Source organism: Hemicordylus capensis, chromosome 5, assembly GCF_027244095.1.
Source record: "Hemicordylus capensis ecotype Gifberg chromosome 5, rHemCap1.1.pri, whole genome shotgun sequence".
NCBI lineage: Eukaryota > Metazoa > Chordata > Lepidosauria > Squamata > Cordylidae > Hemicordylus > Hemicordylus capensis.
This window is the reverse complement of record NC_069661.1, coordinates 236,118,965-236,144,435: the sequence shown is the minus strand read 5'-3', so window position 1 is coordinate 236,144,435 and position 25,471 is coordinate 236,118,965. Positions and strand designations below refer to the sequence as shown.

Here is a 25,471-nt window from a genome sequence, read left to right as displayed (position 1 = left end):
GAAATTAGCAAAGTGTCTAAACTGAACATGTGCAAGGTGCATAATTAATTGTCAAAAGAAAAGGGGGAAAGCCCTCTAAGTAATATTGTCAATGCAATCAGAAGTCTTGCTGGATTAACTGAATCAAGAGCCTCAGCAGTCATGGCTTCTCCCTCTGTTTTCCTTGCAGTCCTGTCAAGCACCATTCTTCCCCACCTGCTGAAGGGAGCAGGACTCCAACCATGCCACAAGCAAGGGAGAGAGGCAGATGACAGAAGGAGAAATAGGTAAGGAAAGCTGCACCTGTTGAGCCTCTCAATTCATTGGCCGTTATAAAAAGGTATAGTGCTAATCTGCAGATTGAAATCAGACAACATGGAATTCACTGCAGATGCAGATGGCTGCTGTTATCTCTCACTTAACCATAAACTATGCTGTGCCCCCCCCTCCCCACAAGTCACATAGGTCATAATCCAGCTTTGTCATCTTGGCAATTGCTCCACCTCTTTACTTGGAACATACCTGGCACAAATAATTCTTCTGGTTTTAAAAGAGCCTTGTTTACTACAAGTCTGGCACTGTATAAACAGATTACAGTCACAAAGGTTGACATCTAGAGTAGCATGACACTGGTGCAGCAGTGCTGAGTTCTAGACTAACAGTGCACCGTTGCACAAGCAGAGGAAGGGACGAATTTTGGCAATCTCCCTTTCCCTCTGAAGCCCACTATGCATCACGGAAATATGTCCAAAAGGAGCCCTTGGGGCATATTTTGTGATGCACACTGGATTTTAGAGGGAAAGGGAGATTGTAGTAAAATAAACAAACCATTTGTGCAATGCTACACCATTAGTCTGGAACTTAGCCTGCAGCACCAGCACAGACCTAGTCTGGATGGCAGGGAAAATCTTTGACCCAAGAAAGTATTTATCGTGCGTGTATGTGTTAAGTAAGTAAATAAATAAGATGCCACCACACAGAACATTCCCTTACACATTCCTTTGATATCAAACAATCTCAACTCAGCCCATGCTTCTGGTTTTAAAAACAACAACAACACACACACACACACACACACGTTAATCAAACCTTTCTATTTCATTCAAATCAAGAAAGGCTGTGGCCCTTCTCAGTTATAGGTATTCTTTCTGAGGCTCAAGTCATACACTACAGAGAACGCTGGTTACACTGTGTATGTCTGCCCATAATATGCAAGAATCACACTAGCTCTTAAAAAATGTGTACATTAAAAAATGGGGGGGGGGGAGGCAGCAGAGGGGAAAGTCTGAAAACCCCTACCTTCCACTTATACACAACTGTTATGCCAGTTCAAGGCCATTATTTCCCAGATCTGCTCCTGCTTCAGTGCTATTCTCTTTATTTCCATTTGCAATTTAGTTTCGTTTATTAGTTAACAACAACAAAAAGGTTTTAACCACTGGTCTTCTTTACTTGAAAATGGCTTAACAACTGTGAGGCTGAGGTAAATTGGGGATCATGTAGTAAAGATGATTACATCAAGGCGCCACGTAGCCAGTCAGGTTGGGCTAGGTAACAACGTCACTGAGGACAAATGCAGCCCTCCTCTTGCCATGACTCTGAATGGGAGACAAAAGAGGGCATACAGGTAGGTCTCATTATCCACGGGGGTTCCGTTCCTTGAGTGAATGGGAACTGGGGTGGGGGTTAGGTGCCTGGAGGTTAAAAAAAAAAAGGCTTTAAAAGTGGTGAGGCAGCAGAAATGGTTGGAGCTGGGACATCTGCTCTCAGCAGCAATATCACCTAATGACCACTAGGGAATTTAGGCGCATAGAGAGAATGCAAGACACCTCCCTTCTTTGTTCTCCGAGAGTTAGTCTCTCAGTAGTCTTTCCCAGAGATAGTTGTTGGTCAGTCATTCTCTCCCTTCAACCATAAGCTCAGGGAGAATAGGCTGCAGGCTTTCCTATTTTGTTTGTTACTTCTGAATAAATCCTTGTTTCTTCAGACAAACGCTTCCAGACCTCTTGTTTGACTGAGTTCTCTATATACTGGTTTTACTCTGCTAATAGGGGTTGCAGGGGCGTAACTAGGTTGGAGTGGGCCCTGAGACAAGATTCTTAAATGCCCCCCCGAGAATTTTTTTAATAATAATAATAATAATAATTATTATTATTATTCAATTTCTATACCGCCCTTCCAAAAATGGCTCAGGGCGGTTTACAAAGAGAAAAAGGTGCCTCTTTGCCCAGTAAGCAGGGGGCTTTTATTCTCACATTTCTGTTCTCATTCAAAACATACAAAAAACAGATGTACAAAATTGAGCAAATGAGAAGAGAAGAATTATATGGGAGTAAAACCTTTTTTAAAAGGAGTCAGGAAGCGCATCTTTGGAGGCTCAAATGGATACCTTTCAGGCACAACTGTTTCCAAGTCAAAAATTCCTTTTTCATATGGTGTATTTGCAAAACCAAGGATTTGAGCTTGAAGTTCATCTAAGCGACTTCCAGTCTGCCAGCAAGTAATACCCGGTGGTGGCTCTGTGGACAGCAGATGCAGCTCCCTCTCAATCATGAAGCTCTCTGCATTGTGCTCAGTTTTCGAAGTACAGCTCTAAGAGCGGAGCTGAATGCGCTCAGAGGCGTAGCAAGGTTGGAGTGAGCCCTGAGAAGAGATTTTAAAATGCCTCCCCCAAAGTCCAGGGCCTCCACACACCCCAGGCTTCCAAGGATTTAAGTCTGATATTTCAAAATAAGTATGCTGCCAAGAAATACATTTCACTGAATACACACACACACACTTCACAATATATAGTGATATACATTGAATACTATATATTTGTGCTACTTTTAAGGCCTAGAACACACTAGAAACACTAATTATTAAAATGGGCCCCTTGCTGCAGATTAGCAAAGGAGACTTTCAACCATGCAGGGTGAGCCTATGTTTGTTTTCTCAGAATTCTGAACAAATTCAGTAAAGTTTGATTCCAGGAGGTTTTTCACAAGAGGCTTTTAAAGCCCTTTAACACACATCTCCTCTAGAATGGAGGTGCTGCATTCACATGTTGGCCAGATTTACCCTAAGGGGGAAAAATATAAAAGCACAACACATGTGTCACAGTTCTCACTCATGTCTCAGTTCGCACTCAGACCTGGGTTGCAAAACAACTTGAACATAAGTGTATTAATTAATTAATTAATTAATTAATACATAAATAAATTTGTTCCAGAAGTTTTTGTAATTTCCTGCCATGAAACAAGCCACTTATAGGACTTTTTAGAGGGTTTTTTTAAGCCAGCAAATTTTCCAATCACTTTTAAATTAAATATTCAGAGACTTCTCAGTCTCCCCACCCCCCATCAAAGCCCTATGGCAAGCAGATCCCTACCTGTAGGGGGTGGGGGGTGTAACCACATAAAGGAATTCACATTCTACCTGGCAAAGGCTGAGCTGTCTGGCCTGGGAAGAGGGTCTGCTGCAGAGAACTGTAGTGGCCACTCTGACTGCCAGCCTTCTTCCTGGGGCTTGCCAGCCTACTCGAATTCAGGCTTCACTGAGGCCTACACGGAGGCCTTCCTGGAAGCCCCGCCCACCCGCCGATCAGCTGAGAGGCGGGGAGAAAAGCAGCTTGCCTGCTGCTTTGATTGCCGACCAGGAGGACAAGCAGGAGAGAGGGCAAACAGGGCAAGTGGCTGAAGGGTCTTGGGGCTGGGCAGGGGGCACTGGGGAGTCATGTGAGGTGTCTCTGGGGGGCCCCTCAAGTCAGTGGGGGCCCCGAGACGACTGCCTCCCCCTGCCTAATGGTAGTTACGCCCCTGAGGGGTTGAACTGCTATCTTCTCCTACAGAAATAAGAGCAATAAAGTATCATGCCATGCTCTCCAGGTCTCCAGCTGTCCAGCAACGGCACCCCCAACTCCCAGTTATGCTGATTTCCCACTAAAAATCATGGGAGGGGGGTTGAAGAAAGAGCCACAAAATGGCTCTGTTCAGCAAAATTGTACCAGAAATGACCTCTAAGGAGCTGCAGATGGGCAAATTTTAACTATTTTTAGAACTGCAGATAATGAGGTTGGGTTTACATGGCCTGACTGCGGATAGACAAAACTTCAGGTGCCCAGACTGCAGATGAGAGCCACCTATATGTACATCCTGTTGCCTCGGCAGAACAACCCACTAATTGAATTATTGAGAAACATATTTTCTGTATTCCTAAGAATGGTACCCACCCTACTGTTGGAGATGGAGTTCCAGTGCATCGCCATTATGCACTGACTATCCTAATGAACACTAGGGGCATTGGGAGTAGAGGTAGTCAGTGAGGGTCTCCCTGCCTGTCCCTGCTTGCCTCTACTCTATAACCCCTGCCTTGACTCCTCAGGTACTCCCTGTGATGAGTCAGTTCTCTTCCTTTCCTCTTACAGAGTAGATGGAAACATATCTCTCTCCCCCTACCTATTCATTATGTAGCTGATAGATAGGACTGGGTCTTTCCTATGCAAAATGTACTTCACCAATAAACCTATTTAGTTTAGATTGTACAACAATCTCCATTAATGTTCTTGAAATAACTGCAGCAACTAAATGCTACACTCTACTCTGTAACTGGAGTGGGTAGCTTCCATTTTGGCGCTTTGCAAAAACAAACACAAAACCTAGCACCTACTTATGGCTGGCTGCAACCATTACACACAAATAGCATATCCCAGTTATGTTGCTCAGAAACCGATAGTATAGGCCTGTCTACTTCTAAAATGTAGTGACTCCAAGCAGGGCAGTGGAGCACAGCTCTGACTTGAGGCATTATTATTTTAGGGAAATTCAGCAGTGTGACCTGTCTCTAAGTTTTCATTATTACTATCAGACTTGATTAAACTACAAATTAATTTCCCAAACTGGTTGAAATGACAACCCTGCCAACTAGCTGCTGCAGATGAAAAAAGGTTATGATGCTGCTGCTGAAACTCGCAGCAAAGGCATGCGCATGCCAGTTAGAAAGGCATTTGAATTCTGCATCTTTCCCAAAGTAGAGTAGCTAATGCTTTGCATTTCCCTGCGAGATAAAGCCAGTTGGGAGCATGCTTGCAAAATATATCTACCATGCTAAATGGGCAACTGAAAAAGGTTGTTCCCTGTATGTATGTATGTATGTATTGTTAAATTTATATGCTGCCTTTCATTAAAACAATCCCAAGGCGGTTTACACAGAATTAAAAACAAAATTATAAAAATGACACAATTAAAATATTAAACTAAAAAATATAAAACAAATTTGATTAAAAATTTAGAACACAAGCATAAAAACAGTACAAAATACAAAGAAGTAGCAGCAGAGACAATCATATGAAAGCCTGAGTAAAAAGCCAAGATTTAACAGGCTTTCTAAAAGCTATGATGGAGACTGAGGAGCAGATAGCCACTGGGAGAGCATTCCAGAGTCTGGGGGCAGCAACAGAGAAGGCCCTGACCCTGACCTGATTACTACTTAAGAGTAAATAAAGTTTTGATTGTAAGTCCTCTCGTCTGGGCTGATTATTGGACTCCATCTGCCCAGGAACGAACCTCCCCTATTGGGTCAAGGCTACCCCAATACATCATGTGCACGATAACCAAGCCTCACTGTTGGCACCTGGAGCAGAGCTCCCTCAGATGACTTCGTCAAGCGGGCAGCAACCCTTGGGAGCAGGCAGTCTCTCAGGTATCCCGGGCCCAAACCATTAAGGGCTTTAAAGGTCAAAACCAGCACCTTGAATTGGACCTGGAAATAAACTGGTAGCCAGTGCAGCTCTTTCAAAATGGGTAGGTGTGTTCCCACCGGGCAGCTCCAAATGAAACCCTAGCTGCCGCATTTTGCACTAGCTGCAGTTTCCAGATGTTCTTCAAGCGCAGCCCCACACAGAGTGTATTACAGTAATCCAGCCGTGACGTAACTAAGGCATGGGTAACTGTGGCCAGATCTGCCTTCTCGAGAAAGGGACGCAGCTGGCGCACTAGCCAAAACCGTGTAAAGGCACCCCTGGCCACCGCCTCCACCTGAGCTTCCAAAAGCAGAGCCGAGTCCAGTAATACCCCCAAGCTGCGTACTTGCTCCTCCTTCAAGGGGAGTGCACCAGTAAAAATCTCCTCATCCCGATTGGCTCTCCTATTGACCAACATTACCTCCATCTTGTCTGGATTCAATTTCAGTTTATTAGCCCACATCCAACCCATCACATCATCATACTTTATTTACAGTCTTTGACCAGAAAAGAAATAAACATCTTTACATAGTTAAAAGGAAAAATGTTAATAGAAAGTCAGTTACACATAAATGGCTAGCAGCTTTTGATTAATAATAATTACACGTAAAAATAAAATAACGGCATTGGTAAGGCCAAATATAGTTCTTAAAAAACTGGTTTGAATTTTTTCCAAATCTTTAAAGTTGGTATACGGTCCCAATTGTGTCCCGTAAAGGAGTTGGGGAATCACTTTGGCCTTATAAAGTTTAATGGCAGCAGGAATGTAGTTCCCTCCTTGGGACCAGAAGAATTTTAGAATGGCTATAATATTGCGTTTGGCCGTATCTAATATGGCCCGTTTTATAGCCGTTGAATTGAAACACTATCCCAAGGTATTTTATTTGCTTTACTTGGTCTACATTGTGATCTTCAATTGACCAGTTAAAATTCTGATGTTTAGAACTAAAGTGAAGAATTTTTGTCTTAGAATAGTTTATTACTAATTGTTCCTTCTTGCAATGGCTTACTAAAACACCCAAAGCTCTTTTTAAACCTATTCTAGTTTGTGACAGAATTACAGCGTCATTGGCATACATGAGTATAGGCAGATGTTTGTCTGCCAGTTTAGGTGCATGTATGTCTGAACCTTGCAGCTGCTGGATTAAACTGTTCACATAAAAGTTGAATAGGAAGGGAGCTAGGATACAACCCTGTCTAACTCCCCTATTTATGGGTATCTTCCTTGAAAGTTGACCCGTAGAATTAAGCCGTATACAGAGGGTTGAGTTCTCATATAGTTTATATATTAGTAACAATAGTCTTTTGTCAATTGAAGTTTTAGATAACTTGGCCCAGAGAATTCCTCTAGATATAGAGTCAAAAGCCATTCGGAAGTTGATGAAGGCTGCATAGAGGGGTGTTTTCCTCTTATGCACATATCTTTCTACTAAGTGTTGTAATACGATGCAGTGATCCATTACTGACCTACCAGCAGTAAACCCTGCCTGTTCCGGTTCTATAATGCCCTCCTGATCCATCCACTCACACAGCTTGATACATAAATGCTTTGCATACAATTTACTTATTACGCTGAGCAAACTTATCGGTCTATAATTGCCGGGGTAGTCCCGCATTCCTTTTTTGTGTATTGGGACAACAATGGCAAGACCCCAGTCTTCAGGGATGTGAGCCGTTTGATCTATATATGTAAATAGTTCTGCCAAAATAGGGGCCCACCAGTCTGTATTAGACAGCAAGAGATCAGGGGGGATATAATCATAACCAGGAGATTTCCCTCTCTTCAGCTGTGCAATTAAACATTTTATTTCATGGATTGTGACTAGGGACCAGACCGGGGGCCCATCACAGCCCACAGCCCCCATTCCAGGATATCCACTGCCTCCCTAGGATCAGGTGACAAGGAGAGATAGAGCTGAGTGTCAGCTGCATATTGCTGACAACTCAGTCCAAGTCCCCGGATGACCTCTCCCAGCAGTTTCACGTAGATGTTAAACAGCATGTGGGACAAGACTGAACCCTGCGGGACTCCACAGGCCAATGGCCACGGAGGCGAGCAGTAGTCCCCCAGCACCACTTTCTGGACCCTCCTCCCAAGAAAGGATCGGAACCACTCCAACACAGCACCTCCAATTTCCATACTCAAGAGGTGGTCCAGAAGGATACTATGGTTGATGGTATCGAACGCCGCCGAGAGGTCCAGCAGAACCAACAGGGATGTACTCTCCCTGTCTAGTTCCCGGCATAGGTCATCCACTAGAGTGACCAAGTCAGTTTCAGTCCCATATCCGGGGCGGAAGCCAGATTGAAAAGGGTCCAGATAATCCGTATCATCCAAGACCCTCTGCAGCTGGGACGCCACCACATGCTCTATCACCTTGCCCATGAAGGGCAGGTTAGAGACCGGTCTATAGTTGTCCGGGTTGGAGGGATCAAGGGAGGGCTTTTTAAAATAATGATCTTACCACCGCCTCCTTGAGGCATAATGGTATCCTGCCCTCCCTTAATGAAGCATTAATAATCACCTCCAACCATCTACCTGTATCCTCCCTGGCAGCTTTTATTAGCCATGAAGGGCAACGGTCAAGAGCACACAGTGTCACCCACACACTGCCCAGGATCTTGTTCACATCCTCAGGTTGCTTCAACTGAAAGGAATCCAACACAATAGGACCAGATGGTACCAGAGGCACATCTGCCGGAACTGCCAAAACTCTAGAGTCCAAATCTGCACGGATGCAAGAGACTTTATCTGCAAAGTGACACGCAAACTGATCACAGCGCGCTGTAATTCCTCCCCATTACCTGGGGGGATGTGTGCAGCGATGTCTTTGCTACACAAAACAGCTCCACTGGTCTACATTGAGCAGATGCCATGGAAGCGGAGAAAAGCATTTCTTCACCACCCCCACCGCCACAGAGTAGTCCCTAAAATGGGATCTAGCCCATGTTCGGTCGGATCCGTCACGACTCTTACTCCAGCGTCGTTCCAGCTGTCGCCCGAGTGATTTCATCGCACTAAACTCCGAGGAAAACCAATGAGCCGAACGGGCTCCACCAAGCCAGAGAGAGCGTTTAGGAGCAACCGTGTCAACAGCCTGCAGAGGTAAATCAACGGGGGGGGGGGGGAGCGCCCAGGGCAAACACTGAAACTGCATCCCTGTCCAAACATCTGACACAAACTTAGAATAAAAACTGCTTTGTTCTAGTAGGGTGGGGGAAAGTAACTTAGAAGGGAAATACCATCCATGATTGATCCCCACAGGGAGCATAATTCATTACAATAGAGATTTTCAAATGTGTGCCCTCTGTTGCTGGACTACAGCTCCCATCACCCACAGCCGAAAAAACCACTGTTGGTGATGGATGTTGTAGTCCAACATGTGTTGTAGTCCAACACATGTCTGAGAACCCCCTGCAGTCAACAACCGAGAAACAAAGAAATAATTACTTTGACATTTATTTCTTACATTTGTATCCCACTGTTCTTCTAAGGAACTCCGGGTGACATATATGGTCTCCCACATTTTAGTCTCAAACTTGAAAGGGGGATGCTAAAAAACATTCAAAAACCCGATTCCCGCATGCATCCTGAAGTAAAAGGTAAAGGTAAAGTGAGACAGGCCCATGGTTGCTATGGAGGCCATGAAATCCTGAGCGGCATCTCCTGGGGAGCCTCAGCATAGACATTCAAATCCCCCAAAACAATAAGCTTGGGGGAACCCAAGGCTACTTCCAAGACCACCCCCGCCAGCTCAGGTAGGGAGACTGAAGTGCAGCAGGGTGGTCGGTACACCAGCAGAATCCCCAGCCTATCTCGGAGGCCTACCATCAAGGACAGACACTCGAAATTCTGAGATTGCCTGACTGGGCACCTGGAAATGGGAAAGATCTCTTGATAGATGACTGCAACGCCCCCTCCTTGACCCTCCAGGCGGGGCTGCTGCAAGATCAGGAAACCTGGAAGACAGAGCTGAGAGAGACCAACCCCGCCCAGCTCATTCAACCAGGTCTCCATCACACATACCAGGTCAGCATGTTCATCCACAATTAAATCGTGGATGAGAGATATTTTAGTGTTGACTGACTTGGCATCCAACAGCAGCACCCTAATCCTTGAGGGAGTGTTCTCAGAGATCCCTGGGGCCACAGGGTTGGGAGAGGAGCTGGAAAAAGGAACAGGCCTCAATTGCCTGGACCGATTCCCCCTGTAACAGCCTGCTCAACTCCCACCACCATACCTCCCTCTGCCCTCTACCTGTGATATTGCTGCCCCCACACCACCCCCACTTTGCTGCTCTCCCAGACACATCCCCCCAGCCTGACCAACCACAGCTCCTCCATTAAATAAAAACGAGGTCCAGGATTAATACAGATGAACTCTCATGTTGGCTTCTTGATGGCAAAACGAGGAAGGTCTTCTGAGGCCCCAGGCAGCTCGCCCATGGCTGAGAGCCACAAGGACGAGAGCCCTTGTGCTCTCGCCCTTTGGCTCACGCCAAGAGGCTCGCGGCCTTGGCCCAGCCTGCTCTGTATAGCAGCAGCACAGCAGTCCCAAAGATGACACACACCTGTAGAAAGGTGGGGCAGAGGCAACAACAGCAAAGTCAGTGCCCCACCCAAGCTGTTCCCTTCTTCTTTTCCCCAAGCACTTGGCCCAGCCTGCTCTATATTTCAAATAACCAGCAAGCTACACCTCAAAAAGCTTTTTGCTGATGCATAACAGTTTAGTGAAGATTAAGTGGTTCCTGGCATTTACAGAAACCAAAATCAAATCCTTGAAAGCTCCGTGGTTCAACCTTTGAGGTCAAAGTGGCTATACTTACATTGCTGATAACTTAAAAATAATCCAGGAAGGATTTTCATGGGTTACAAAAACACTGCCTTTGTACAAATCTGAGATTTAAAGAAAGTTAATTTGCCTAGAGGTAATGAGGCTAAGCATGGTTATATTAGAATTTCAAATTCAGAATTGTGCATTTAGCAATAATTTTGAAAGCTGTTCAGATATCTACTGTTCATGTTATGTAAACACACAGGAACCAGTTCTTGGCACACTTAGGACCTGTTCCTATCTTTGTTTTAACTGTACACCTAATTTTAACTGAACATCTAAAATTGTAACATGTGAATAACACAAATACATTGTTTGGAAATGTGCATCATTTGGAAATGTACCAGCGTGCACTGTTGTAAACCACCGCAGGATGAACCTTCCTTACAACTGAGTGAGAGGGCTTGGAGGGCAGATGGCAGGGAAGGCAACAGAAGCTCACCTTTCCTGCAGAGCATCAACGTGGAGTAGCTGGGCACGCAAATTGTGCACCCAAATGGTCGACAGCTGCCATGGGCCGCGTGGAGGTGCAGGGGTCGGGACGACTCATCTCAGCTCCTGGAAATCCCACAATGCACTGTGCAAGTGTGTGATGCATTGTGGGGATCCTCCAGCAATGGGCGGGTGCCCATTTGTGTTTCAGTGCTGGCTGAAAGCAGCCGGTGCTGACACACGATCAATTGAATGGGTTAAGGGAGCACTCGCTCTCTTAACCTTGTTTAAGAACCCAGCTTCTTAGCTGGGTTTGCTGCCAAGATGCCACCGGGAGCCAATCAGCTCCTGGTAGTTCCCGCCAGCAGCCAAACCCAGGCTTAGCTGCCCTAGCCTGGTCTTGGCTGCTTGTGAGAACAGCCTCGATGTGTTGAGTGGCAGCATATAAATGTAATAAATAATCTAGAGGCGAGTCTCATGATCAGTGAGACTCGCCTCTAGAGGGTTTGTGGGGAGAGTGGAAGCTGGCAAGGGGTGCAGGGATTGGGGGCCGTGGGGCATGCTGGAGAGACATCCAAGCTCGGGAGTCTCCTTGTGTGTTGCCGCAGTGCGGAGGCAACATATGACCAAAAAACCCGGGTTAGCGGAGCACTCGCTCTGCTAACCTGGGCTAAGGGGAGGGGAAATTAGCGGGGTTTGCTGCCAGGAGCTATGCAGCTCCTGTGGCAGCACCCGACTGCCAAAAAGCAGGCTAGGCTCCCTTAGGCTGCTTTTTGGTGGTCACGAGAATCACCTTCTAAACTTGGTTACAACATCCTGTTGAGTATATGCTTGATACAGAGCAAGATGGCATAGTATAATGGGTACTTTCTGTAGGACATTCACAAAGAAACAGTGGTTCTTCCTGTATGTTTACTTTCAAGGCAGATTTTTATTGCAGTTACTCAGCAGATAACATTATTGACCATTCAATAAAAAAGGCTGATCAAGTGAGTGGACTTTGTGTTTCACTTTAAGTGTGCAAGTCTACTGTGATATTTGAATTAAAGAACGACACCAGCTAGATCTGTATGTTTGTTGGACAAGGTAAGCAAAACACAAGGACAGAGAAGCTTCCTACCAATATTACATTTTTGTATACACAGCCACACAGTTGCTACTACTTTTCTCTTTTTATTCATGGTCATTTTTCATGCAAACAAATCGTACCACACGCAACTCAAACATAAACTAATGAACAGGAAATATAATAAAAGAAATGGGGGGAGGTGGGGTTGATAACACAGACTAGCGCTTCATATGAATCCACATGGATGCTGAACAGTTAGATTTCTCTATTCAATTTCTGGGACATAAAATACCTGTGGACAGAAACGCTGCAAATGGACTATTGTCTTTGTAAGGTTTTCTGCTCTGTTTGGGAATAATGCACACATTTTCTCCAAACAATGACCATTATGAGAAACTGTAAAATGCAAAAGAAAGAGATGTATTTGCTATTCTAACCATGCTATTTTCATATTTTCCTTCCTTACTTTGCACAATTGCACAAATTAATCAGTCAGTCATTTTATTACATTCAGCGTTCAGACCAAAAGTAGTTATAAACATACAATAGAAATGCAATAAAACATGGTAATATCACCTAAATACTCTAATATCCATCCATTATTTTGGGAGAATGAAACTTAATATCTGTTAGTTCTCACAGGTCACAGCATACACTAAGATAGGTACTCTCATAGAGTGTCCAAATAAGGAGAAATCAACGGCGGTCTATAGAAGTGGTGACCAATTTCATCCATAGTCGTTCTCTTGATATATGATCAAAGGCAGCTCTAAAAATCAATAAATGTAGTGTATAAAACTCCTCTTGATTCACCAGCATACTTATTTACTAAGTGTTGAAAGACTAGTCCTTGGTCCATTATAGTTCGACTGGCTCTAAATCCGGCTCTAAATCCTGACAAACATTATTGTTTGTCTGCAATAATATTTTCCAAATCCATCCAACCTGACAGTTTCAGATACAAGTGCCTAGAATATTATTATTAGTTTTAATTATTTTATTATTATTATTTTTACATTTATATCCCGCTCTTCCTCCAAGGAGCCCAGAGCGGTGTACTACATACTTGAGTTTCTCTTTCACAACAACCCTGTGAAGTAGGTTAGGCTGAGTGAGAAGTGACTGGCCAAGAGGCACCCAGCTAGGTTTTTTTTTTATTTTTATGGCTGAATGGGGATTTGAACTCTGGTCTCCCCGGTCCTAGTCCAGCACTCTAACCACTACACCAGCTTGCTTACAATGGCAAGGCCTCAATCATTAGGTAAAACTTCCAGGGCTGGCACCCACCAATTGATATTAGATTTAATTAGTTGTATAGGTAAAATGTCACCTCCAGGAGCCTTCCCAGACTTTTGCTGTGATATTAGATCCGAAATCTCACCAAGGTGAATGGGGGCCATTCCGGCAGAAGATCAATATTAATATTATCAGGTGTAATCTGACGAACCTGCTGCATGTCCACCATAAAATGCTGATGGAAATAAGCTTCCCATGCAGCGGGAGAAACCTGGAAGACCATACCACTCCTTTTAAAATTAAGACACCTTCTTACCGAATGCCAAAATTTGGCAGAGTTCTTCAACTTGGCCACCTGGATAATTCAATAACAAGACTCTCTCTTACAGGTTTTTGTTTGTTCTGGAGAAAATTTTTATATTTCAGTAACAACGCTGACACTGATGGGTCGCCTGCCCGTAATCCATAAATCCGTAAGCATTAAAAAAAAATATTTTTTTTAAAATGTTGATCTGATTGTAATTGATTTTTAAAAAAATGTTTTAAATATTGTTTTGCATTGTATTATGTATCCACCCCTCCCGCAGCCCCCACAAAAGTGGATAGAGAGAAATTCTTCTCCCTCTCACATAACACTAGAACCAGGGGTCATCCCATGACATTGATTGCCAGGAAATTTAGGACCAACAAACAGAAGTACTTATTCACACAACGCATAATTGTGTGCCATTTTGGAAGGGTGGTATACAAATCAAATCAAATCAATCAATAAATAATCAACTTTCGGAATTCTCTGCCACAAAATGTGGTCACAGCCAACAACCTGGATGGCTTTAAGAGGGGTTTGGATAACTTCACGTAAGAGAGATCTATTAACGGCTACTAGTCTGAGGGCTATAGGCCACCTCCAGCCTCAAAGGCAGGATGCCTCTGAGTACCAGTTGCCGGGGAATAACAGCAGGGCATCCCCTCAGCTCCTGTCTGTGGGCTTCCACTGGCAGCTGTTGGGCCACTGTGTGAAACAGGATGCTGGACCAGATGGGCCTGATCTAGCAGGGTTGTTCTTATGTTTTTAAATTCCTAGAAACAGAAAAACAATCTGTTGTCCTGACTCCCCAAGAAGTAAATTAACCATATCACCTTCAACTGTCCCATTCTGGGTTTAAAAAAAAAATCAAATTTATAACATAATTGGACATGACAGAGCCCCGCATAATTACAAACCTTATCCTTAGATGTCCGCTTCTATAGTAATAAACTTTCCTCTCCAATTGGGGTATACATATTATATCTAGCATAAAGCAATTCATCATTTAAACTAATCCCAGCATTACAATCTCCCCTAAAAGAACAAATGCCACTGAATAAATACTAACTTATTTACTTCAAAATCAGCCCAATATATCTTTAACTTAGTTTGCACCTTCGGAGGGAGAGGGGGCAAAAAAGAAGGGGGGGGGCAAAGGACCGCTTCACAAATTTGTGTGTCATCTTTGCACAAGGGCCATGCTAATTCTCTCTATCATTCCAATGTTAGTATATGTGCTGCCGAAGCGATCATCACAGATTAAAGCCTGCATTACAAATGCACACGCACACAGGCTGAGAGAAGCCACTTCCCTATGGTGTAATCCCAACCACTAGAAAACTGATTTGAATTTCAACCACATAGAACAATTGGAACGTCTTTTTTTTAAAAATCATTACATTAAAATCTATTTTGTGATATTTGTAGGAGTTTGATTCATGGTTTTAGATTAGCACGTCTGAGACAGACAGTGGCGACATTTCTTCCCTCTGTCTTTTCATGTTATAAATACCCTAACGGTTCCTCCCTTGGTCTCTGGCAAGTAAATGAAAGGATTTTCCCTAGTTAATTAAAATGAAAATTACACAGTGCTGCCTCTAGGAAGGAGATGTCATTATCTGATCAGACAGATGGATGGATGTTTAGTGGAGAAACAAATCTGTACATACTTCTCTTAGGACCAAATCACACAAAGTTTGCCTCCATGGAAATGCTTTAGGAATGGTTTTTGAGAAGAGACGTACTTTTGAGAAATGTTGTGTCTGACTTATCAGTCTACTTGAATTTTTCAGGTCCCAAAAGCAGGATACTAGCATTCTGCTGTTCCTGCTACTCACTGTCCACACTGGCATCTTTATTTGGAGGTTGTAAGTATCTTTCTGGCACATGCTGAAGTCAATTTTTAAAGTTTTCCATTGCGACTATGAAGGATACAATCATACCTTTGAAAAAAGAAAACTGAGATTCTCATTATTTTATTGCAAGTTTTATGACTGAAGACTTGGGAAGGCCATACAACTGGCAACTTGTATGACTGGATTTTCCAGACAACATGTTGTATATTTGAGCAATTTCTCAGCCACTGAAATTTAAGGACCAGAGACTACTAAGAATGTTAGGGTCTTACAGATCCTTGGAAAGTTTGTCTTCTAATGTTTAACACTGAATCTCTTTGGGACACACACCACTAAACACTCCTGCTTCTTCTTATTTGTGCAGCATTCATATTTTTAGGCAAAAATTAGAACACAGCATCTTTCAATAATGAATAAACACACACATTTTTTTACAAGCTTAGCAAGAACTTGCTGAGCCAGAGTGAGGTAAACTGGCCTCCTTTTAAATCCCACAGCATACTACTGGCCAAACCAAATATAAAACTTTGGGGCTCTTGGCTCTAATTCCTGTGCTCCGACTGGTGGACCACACCCTTTAACTAGTGGCCAGCAGCAGGCCTGGTTCTGGTATAAAGGACTATGTGGTGTGCTTTCTAACAAAAGAAAGGGATTATTTTGGGTAGCAAAATATCAGAGACAGCAAAAACCTTTGGTAATCTGTTATTTAGGGCAAGAATGAAAGCATGTATGTTTATTCAAGGTTGCTTGTCAATGGAATTCGCTTTAAATATGAACTGGATAAACCTGCTAGTTTTGTTGCCTGCTTGGGAACCCAAAAATTAGGGGAAGGGAATTGCCATCACCTGGCAGGCCACAACTCATGGCTGGTAGGCTATATTTGGCATCATTGGGCAGGCCTTATATATAGCATGGAAAGACACACAAAGTTATAGAAGAGGGAGGAGGAAAATGGAAGAAATCCAGGAACAAAAACTGAAACAAGTATTCCCAGTTATAACTGAAAATTAATTTATTATTATATCATCATTATTATTATATGCACACAAAGGGCTAAACTACACATTATGCAAGAAATCCAAAAATTTTAAGACTTAAAAGTAGACATAAGGAGGGCAACTTATATTTGGTCGATGGTGCTGGGGGAGAGGACCAACCCTTTTTCATATGCCATTTGACTACCTGAAATCCCACCTCACAAATTCCTATTAGCCAGTGGGGAGCAATGACAGGTATTTATTTTGATAAGAAGTTATCTAAGATGCTGGGATTCTTTGAATTCCATCCCCCATTCTCAAATGATTGGAAGTTCAAGAAAGCTTTTGCAGGCCTTTACTCCTGTGTCAGGTTTCTTTTAGGAAAGCCCTAAAAGCATTCCATACATAAATGCATCAGCTGCCCCTTGCATAGTGAAGAGCTCAATGGATAAGGCATTTACTCCATGGTATGCAGGACAGATATAGTTTGGCTATTCCGCTATAAGCACAAGACAGCCATCGCAGCAGTCTATTGCCAGTGTTTTCCTATGGGGCTCTTCATGTCCATGAGAAATCCCCCTACTAACTTGGCAAAGAGGCACCTTGGAACGTGGTGATTCTCTTTATTTAGAGAGTAACTGGCCCTATCCACCCCCAGCACAGTACCTCCAGTGACTGTTGCTGGTGTCTATCTTGTGCTTCATTTTAGATTGTGAGCACTTTGGGGACAGGGAACCATCTCATTTATTATATCTCTGTGTAAATGCCCTAAGCCATTTTTGGAAGGGCAGTATAGAAACAGAACAAATAACAGCAACAGCAATTTTGGGCTCTCCAAGAGGAAAGCAAATGTCTTTCTCCCTTTCCGTCTTGCCAGCCCTGGCTGGGTCAAACATGTAACTCTTGGCAAGAAATATCTCGTCTAAATTTATCACCCAGCTCTCCATCCAGGCAGCTTAAATGCTCTGGGAAGCTGGGCAGAGTGAGGTAACGTTCAAGGGAGATTCTTTCTTTAAGCAACCCGCAAGGCCACACACTGCCAGCTAAATATAAACCCACAGCCATGGCCACAAAGGAAGGAAGCAAAGTTGTGTTCTCTTTTCTTGGAGCAGCCCCAACTCTGTTTCACACATTACGCAACAACAAACCTAAGTTTTCCTTTAAGTGTGTGTCCAATAGGGAGGCACAAGTAAACCCAGAAGCTCCTTGATGAATGTATCTGTAAAGGTAAAGTTGAATCGTCGAGTCGGTGTCGACTCCTGGCGATCAGAGAGCCCTCTGGTTTTCTTTGGTAGAATACAGGAGGGGTTTACCATAGCCATCTCCCATGCAGTATGAGAGGATGCCTTTCGGCATTTCCCGATATCGTTGCTGCCCGATTTAGGTGCTTCTCATAGTCTGGGAAACATACCAGCGGGGATTCAAACGGCAACCTCTGGCTTGCTAGGCAAGTCATTTCCCCATTGCGCCATTAGGTGGCTTATAATGTATCTGTACAATACATGCATTTGTCATGTTTGATATGCTTTTTAAGTATACATCCAAAAACGAAATGTCTGAAAAGAAGAAGTCCCCGTTCAGTACTACATAAGTCAGGGGTGGAGCCACCATTGGGCGAACAGGTTCAAAGAACCTGGGCTGTGCTCAATCAGGGGCCATGCCTCGTGGCCCTGACACGTCCCCAGCATCTGACGTCAGACGCAGGGTTGCTGGTTTAGCTCTCGAGTGGGGACCACGCGCCCCCGTTCGGGAGTTAAATGGCCACTGCGTTTGCAGCGCGGGCAGGGACTTTAAGGCAGGGAAGAGCCACTCCCGGCTTTTCTGTGAACGCAGCCCTAGCCTCAGCCTAACTCCCAAAGGGACTGCGTGGCCCCTTCGGGAGTTAAATGGCCAGCGCTGTGAACACAGCGTCAGCCTGACTCCCAACTCCCGAATGGAGCCATGGGGCTCCGTTCGGGAGCCAGACCATGCCCCCCGTGTCTGACATCAGACATGGGGAGCGGAGCAAGCGGGGCCGTGGCTGCACACAGTTCTGCGCCTGACGTAAGTTGATCTACCTGTCCCAGTGGATGCAGATGAGCTTCAGACAGTGCAACTGATGGATTCAGTCTGCCAAGATGGTTGGCCAACCTCACACATGATTATGTGGCTGCATTGCTCTCTTTTAAGTAAACTAAGTGAGATGTCATGGTGCACTTCTGAGGGGGTTATGGAAAAAAGGTTTGCTACACAGAAGCTTTGCTTCTTGCTATTCCGTACTGGAGTCCATACTGGATCCCTTTAAAATATCACAATTTAAGACTCTGTTTACAACACTACGATAACTTGGTGCAACCATCCCATTTGAATTACATTTTGCCTACAATGTTTTTGAAATTTGACATACGTTTGCCCAATATTATTGCTTAGTTTTATTATTAATTAATTAATTTATTTATTTATGCAATTTATAAACCGCCTTTCCAAAACGGCTCAGGGCAGTTTACATCAAAATTAAAACAATTAAAATCAATTAGCAGTATAAATGACAAAAACAGCATAAAACTAATTAACAGTTAAAACATTTAAACAGTTAAAAACCCTGGAGAATCAGGCCAAACACTTACAGCAGTTAAAAACAATTTACAACAAATTAAAAACCCTGGAAGGCCAGGCCAAACAGATAGATTTTAAGGGCTCTCCTGAAGGCCAGCAATGAATTCAGATTACAGATTTCTGCCGGGAGCACATTTCACAGCTCCGGGGCAGCTACAGAGAAGGCCTGCCTCTGAGTCGCCACCAGACAAACCGGTGGTAACTGGAGATGGACCTCCTCAGATGACCTTAACATGCAGTGAGGATCATGCAGAAGAAGGCATTCTCTAAGATAACCCAGGCCTAAGCCGTTCAGGGCTTTAAAGGTAATAACCTCTAAATAATTTTTGGTGAAATTATTTATATTCTATGCATCAAAATGCTTCTATATATAATCTAGTTATCATAGCCATAGGAACATAGGAAGCTGCTTTATGCCAGGTCAGACCATTGGCCCATCTAGTTCAGTATTTCTACACTGACTGTCAGCAGCTCTCTAAGGTTTCAGGCAGGACTATCTCCCAGCCCTATTTGGAGATGACAGAGATTGATCCTGGAACCTGTTGCATACAAAGCAGATGTTCTACCGTTGAGCATCTGATTTGTAGAGCCCCATCCCTTTATACTAAAAAGCAGCAGACACAAAAAGGTAATCAACAATCTGGGCTCGTGTGAGTGTGTATGTGTGTGTGTAATGCCTGATTAACAACAGAGGATTGAAAGCCTGCAAAGTGTAAGTGGAGTGTGCTATATGCTGGCCTCCAACCTACATTGCTATGTGTCATTTAAAAACTGAGTGGGAGGAAGGGTATCAGTGATCCCTCTAATTTTTTTCATGTTTGTGCAGAATAAGTTTTGTTCTGGGTGGCAGTATCAAGGCACTGTGTGTGCACATGCATGCAGAGTGGGGCCTTCATAATTCGACCTGAGCGGGATCTAAAATTAACTGAGTGGACATCAGAAAATTTGTGAGCACATGCACATGCCTTAGAGGGAACAGCGAAGAGTACCATTTTGACCTTTTCTTCTTCTTAAATATAAGAATGTGTAAGGCTCTCAAGATTTTGTCCTTGAAGAAATCATTCTTGTGGTCTACCACCACATCAATGACCTCATCTTTTTCACAGTTGTAACCTGTGCCTTCATGTTTTGTTTTGTTTTCACAACCACACCTGCTCCATTTTTTCGGCAAACTTTTAAAAACCTGAATACCATTCTGGAACTCCACTATAGCAAAAACAACAACAACAAAAAAACCTAGTTAATGGAATTTCACAAAGCTTCCCAGATGTACAAACCATTTTGCCCCATTTCTGCAGTGTTGCATCTGGGCAGGAAACAAGAGTCCCAAAAGAATGCCAAAGCACACAGTATTGCATCAGGTTGACAGGATCCAAGCCTTTAAGCTGGCCTGCTACCTGCCAGCATGGAATTTGGTATGTTGCCCACCAGACAGAGAGTTCACCAGCTTTTCCAGTTAGTGATTTCATACATGGTTGTTGTCTACAATTACAAAGCATAGTCTGAAAATGAAAGACATGGTTGGAAGTCCATGAGTGAACAAATTACAATGTGTTCATTTACATCACACCTCATCCTTCAATTGGATCAGTTAAACTCAAAGTGCTTTGAGGATCATTACAGAAAGGTGGAATGTGAATGCTAGAAATAAATAATAATAAAAATGCAGCTTACTGTTACTTTCTATCATAAGTGTGTCTTGTGCTGTAGTATCATCTAAAAGTCTAGACCAGACTGGACCCTTTCCAAGCTTGGACAGCAGCAAAAGAAAGCTGGTATGCTGATTTTGGTTTAAAAAAAATAAAACACAGATTTGTGTGTGTGGTGAGTTCACTTCAAATATCAATATAAACCTGGCACTAAAGAGCGTGAGGAGCAAATATCAACACCACTGTGAGATCTAGAGTGATATAATATTATAAAAGGTCCACTGGCTGCACAAAACTGCGGGCATACATGCCTACTTGACATTGCCTATCTTTGCCTAGACATACAGGTTCAGTTCAATAATGTTTCCTATACTTTTGATCATGGTTCAGGAACCAGAAAAGCCCTCACAGGCTCACTCTCCCCCAGCACAAATTCTTCCTGCACTCCACTTTTTGGCATTTACTTGTGGTAGCAAGCATGACTTGTCCCCTTAGCTAAGCAGGGTCTGCCCTGGTTGTATATGAAAGGGAGACTAGACATGTGAGCAATGTAAAATATTCCCCTCAGGGGATGGAGCCACTCTGGGAAGAGCATATAGGTTCCAAGTTCCTTCCCTGACATCTCCAAGACAGGGCTGAGAGAGATTCCTGCCTGCAACCTTGGAGAAGCTGCTGCTAGTCTGTGTAAACAATACTGAGCGAGATGGACCTATGGTCTGACTCGGTATATGGCAGCTTCCTATGTTCCTATCATTACGACTTCACCAATGCTAATGTGAACCACAGTTAGTTTTTAACAAGTTTTTGAAATTGGGCTGCATGTGGCTCGGATTCTGGCTGAAACTACACAACAGGCAGTTGTGTGCATCTTCCCCGCCCCCACCTTAAAAACAAACAAGAAACCAGCCTTGGGAGACTGCAATCTTGAGCAGAGAATCACAGGTGTTGGAAGTAGTGACAGGGGGCGGCTGCTTAACCCTTTCACCCCCAGCTGTTTTTCTGCTCAAACTTGCATCCCCTTCCCAGCTTGGTGGGTAGAAACAGTAAACTGGTAGGGATTATTTTGGTTCGAAAATACAAGTGTAGGGATGGATGCATGCAAGAGCATGACTTGTGTCATTTCAGCCCAACTTCTAACAAGAGTCTGAGAAAGACCAGTGGTGCCATTTTTACCAGACTTTGGAGTGCAGGTCCAGGTGGCGTTGGCATCCCGCACACTCCACGGTGCCCCCTGCCGCCCAGAACTCCTGACCCCAAGTCTTGGATGGTGGGAGGCAAGTGGTGGTGGGTGGCAGCATCCACCAGCTGCAATTTGCCCTCAGCAGGGACAAGGCTCTGGGGATGGTTTTCTTCCCCCCGCCCCAGCAGCAGACCGACTGAAAAGGAGGCATTCCTCTCCATTTACTGGGCATGGCTGCTGCTGCCACGCTGCCTCATTTCACCTGCTGCCTCTGCCAAAGTGGAGAAAGAGGAGAGAAGGGTTAATCCCCTTCCCTTCCTGCTGCCCACCCTGCCTTCTCAGCACAAGCAGCAGCAGCAGACCAATTGGCTCTCCTGGCCCTGGAGTTCCATCTCTTGTGTTCCTCCCCCACTCAGCATTTGAATGCACATGCAGAGCAAGGAAGCTGACTGCTGGGCTTGTCAAGGAAAGTAAACAGAAAACCTATCTGTGTCTCTCTCTGTGTGATTTGTTTCCCTTGCTTAAGTCACTGTGTTTCTGTCCTCCCCCTGTATGAACTGTGTGTGTGCAGTTGAAAGCCAGTGTGTTTGTTTCTTCCCCACCTACCTCCCACCCCATTTTGGAACTGTAGTGTTTATATGTGTGTGTGTGTTGTGTGTGAGAGAGAATTTTTAAACTTGAAAAAAATTATTTTCAAAGCAATATAACAAGATGCCGTGTAAGCCAAAACTATTCTAGTACAAACCTGTAAGAAATACCCTCCCCACCCCAACAGTATACCTTCTTGTGAGGAAAGAAGTCACTACAAACCTTATTAAAAGCTTTATAAATAATAAGATCAGCTTCTGTTTTTGGTTTCCCCCTTGCCTTTTGGTTTACCATGTGCTAGCTGTTGGGTTTGAAGATACTAAACTGCTTATAGCCTTAATCTGGTTTGTGTCTGTTTTTCTTATGTCTTTGCTTTATATTAATATAATATTTTTATAATGCTTTTTAGCAGCTAAGTTCTCATAAAGGCTTACATAGCAAAATATATAAGAAAATGGTTCTCTATCCCACCATGTTTCTCTTTACAATATTTACTGACTATTTTATTTTGCTTTGTGTATGTAACAGTAGCTCATATATAAATAATTTACATATTGTCTTTTTATTAGCTTGTAGAGGAGCTAAATACTCCCAACTTCCTGAAAGTAACTTCACAAATTGCTAAAATGAACATTAAGCATCCTCCATCTCTTTTATCTTTTAAAATATACTTTATTCCTATTAAGGCTTTGCAAATCAGATAACAGGAAACTCCTTTTAAAAGCACCCTTGGCCTTGAAATGCTTGCTTATCTTTAACTCCTAAGAAATTGTGGTAACTCCATATATGCCATTCTGCTGTCCTGATTGAAATCAGACTGGTGGATATGTAGACCTAATTTGATATAAAAATTGTGGCTTTTCCTTCTGTTTGACATACACTATAGTCACATATGCTTTCTGCTAAAATGTAGTTCATAGAACAGATTGAACTGGGCTACTTCCTGCTGTGATAGGTGTAAAAAAAACCTAGTTGAATTTGCTTCTGAATTTACATACATAGGATTGGCGTGCATGAGGCTAAAAGTCAACATAAATATCTCATTGACACATATACATATCCTTTATTATGACACATAACTTGTTCAGTGTAGTGTACATGTTCTGCCTTCCCATTTTTATCCTCACAACAATCCTGTGAGGCAGGTCCGGAGGACAGAGAGTGTGTCTTACCTAAAGTTCCACAGTGAGCTTAATGACTGAATGGGAAAAGATTTGAATGCAAGTCCCCAAATGCTAATCGTAACACTCTAACCACTACACCACACTGGTTCTCAACTGTGTGGGTACTGATTGCAGGAGAAATCTTATGCAAGAGAAAAAGGAGCTCCAGATTTTTAGCAGTGAAGCAAACTAGTGGGTGTTGTATTGGCTAGTAAACACTGTCAATCAAGAGGAATTTAAATTTAAGAACCTCCTCTGAAGAGAATTGCTGAGGGAGGGGCTTTGGGGATGGCGTAAACAGGAATAAACTTATTTTCTTTACTTCGGAAATTTAAAACTGTTTCAACTGTATCTATTTACTTCTCCCCACATTACCACCCAGGCTCAATACCAGAGTTAGTGTTAGAAACACATTGGGACCTTTCACACAATCATATGAGTGGGGAGGGGGAAGGCAGGGTTAAGCCTACCTTCCCTGCAGATGAGCCTGGACTGGCCCCAGCCACACTGCACCACCGCACACATGACTGCTTCTGCAGTAACTAACATGGGGTTCAGGAGGCCACAGGAATCCCACAATGCACCGCACAATGAGTGTGGTGCATTAGAGGATTCCTCCAGGGACTGGGAGCTCTAGGTGCCCATCTCTGTGTCACTGCAGGTTGCAAGCAGGAACCCAGACACATGATCCCAGAGCCCAGACTCATTCATTCATTCGATTTCTATATCGCTCTTCCAAAAATGGCTCAGGGCGATTTACACGGAGAAATAACAAACAAATAAGATGGATCCCTGTCCCCAAAGGGCCCACAATCTAAAGAGAAACACAAGATAGACACCAGCAACAGTCACTGGAGTCACATGATCAGACACCACTGGAGTCAGACATAGACACTAGCAACAGTCACATGATCCCAAAAGTCAGGTTTGGTGCCATCACAGCACCGGAATCCATGTGGATCCCAGTGGTTTTCATGGGCAGCCAAGCTGATGAAAACCACTGCTTGTGAGAACAGCCTCACTAGCTGCTTGTGAGAACAGTTTCATTGCTTATTTTAACAACTATATATTTAAACACTAATACCTCAGTCCAACCTCAGGTCCTGACAGTGGGGAGGAGACTGTGTCTGTTGGACACTTTTAGAGAGCATGAAGTGGTTTAATTGTCAAAATACGGGGAGGCTGTGGCTCTTAGCTGGGCCCTGTGCACTCTGGGGTGGGCAGGGAGAGAGTGAGAGAGAGTGTGTGTGTGTGTATAGGGAGAGGATGCTGATCTTGCAAGGCCCCTCCCCGTAAGCCATTAGGTCCAGAGTCCAAATTATCTAATTGCACCTCTGGAAAAGACCTGTTCTTCCTTATAGGAACTTTCACTAAAATAAGGGCCTTTCTTCCTTTCCCTGAGAGGAAGGAGTCTTTCATAAGAGAACATAAGAACAGCCCTGCTGGATCAACCCAAAGGCCCATTTAGCCTAGCTCCTTTCCAACAGTGGCCAAAGAGATGCTGGCTGATATGCAGATGAATGAAGTACCAGCACTTTGTGAACACATTGGTGTTGTGTAGGTGCTGCTGCGGCAGCAGCATTCCAAAGTAACATGGAGTATGCTTGCTTGCGGGGAGTGGGGGTCGATTTTCACCAGTCTCCCCTTCCCTTAGAAGCACCCCATGCAACCTGGAAGTATGTTCCGGGGGTGGTGGTGGCGGTCACACAGCCCTCTGAGACCTACTTCGGGGTCACATGGTGTGCTTCCAGGGAAAGGGGAGATCATAAAAAATAAGCCCTTCCTGCATGAACAGCAGTGCTGCATTAGTCTGCAGCAAAGCAGTAGCAGCACTTCTCTGTTGCTTTGTTCGTCTGCATGTCAGCAGCTTCTAGGAAGTTAAAAAGC

The 25,471-nt window shown here is 43.8% G+C and overlaps 1 protein-coding gene and 1 non-coding gene across 4 annotated transcripts in view; both read right to left on the bottom strand.

Annotated features, from left to right (window-relative positions):
• The window catches only part of B4GALNT3 (beta-1,4-N-acetyl-galactosaminyltransferase 3), a 125,515-nt gene that overhangs the window by 79,721 nt on the left and 20,323 nt on the right, over positions 1-25,471 (bottom strand). Inside the window, exon 1 of one of the 3 annotated variants that reach the window (XM_053251495.1) lies at positions 10,975-11,049. The exons of the other annotated variants lie outside the window; for them this stretch is intronic. Coding sequence (XP_053107470.1) covers positions 10,975-10,990 — 16 coding nt within the window. The 5' untranslated portion in view covers positions 10,991-11,049. Of the gene's footprint in view, positions 1-10,974; positions 11,050-25,471 lie in introns of those variants that run through there. 3 annotated transcript variants of the gene reach the window in all.
• LOC128328589 (U6 spliceosomal RNA) lies at positions 14,731-14,833 on the bottom strand. Its single transcript, XR_008309316.1, has one exon. It is a non-coding gene; the product is annotated as a U6 spliceosomal RNA (small nuclear RNA).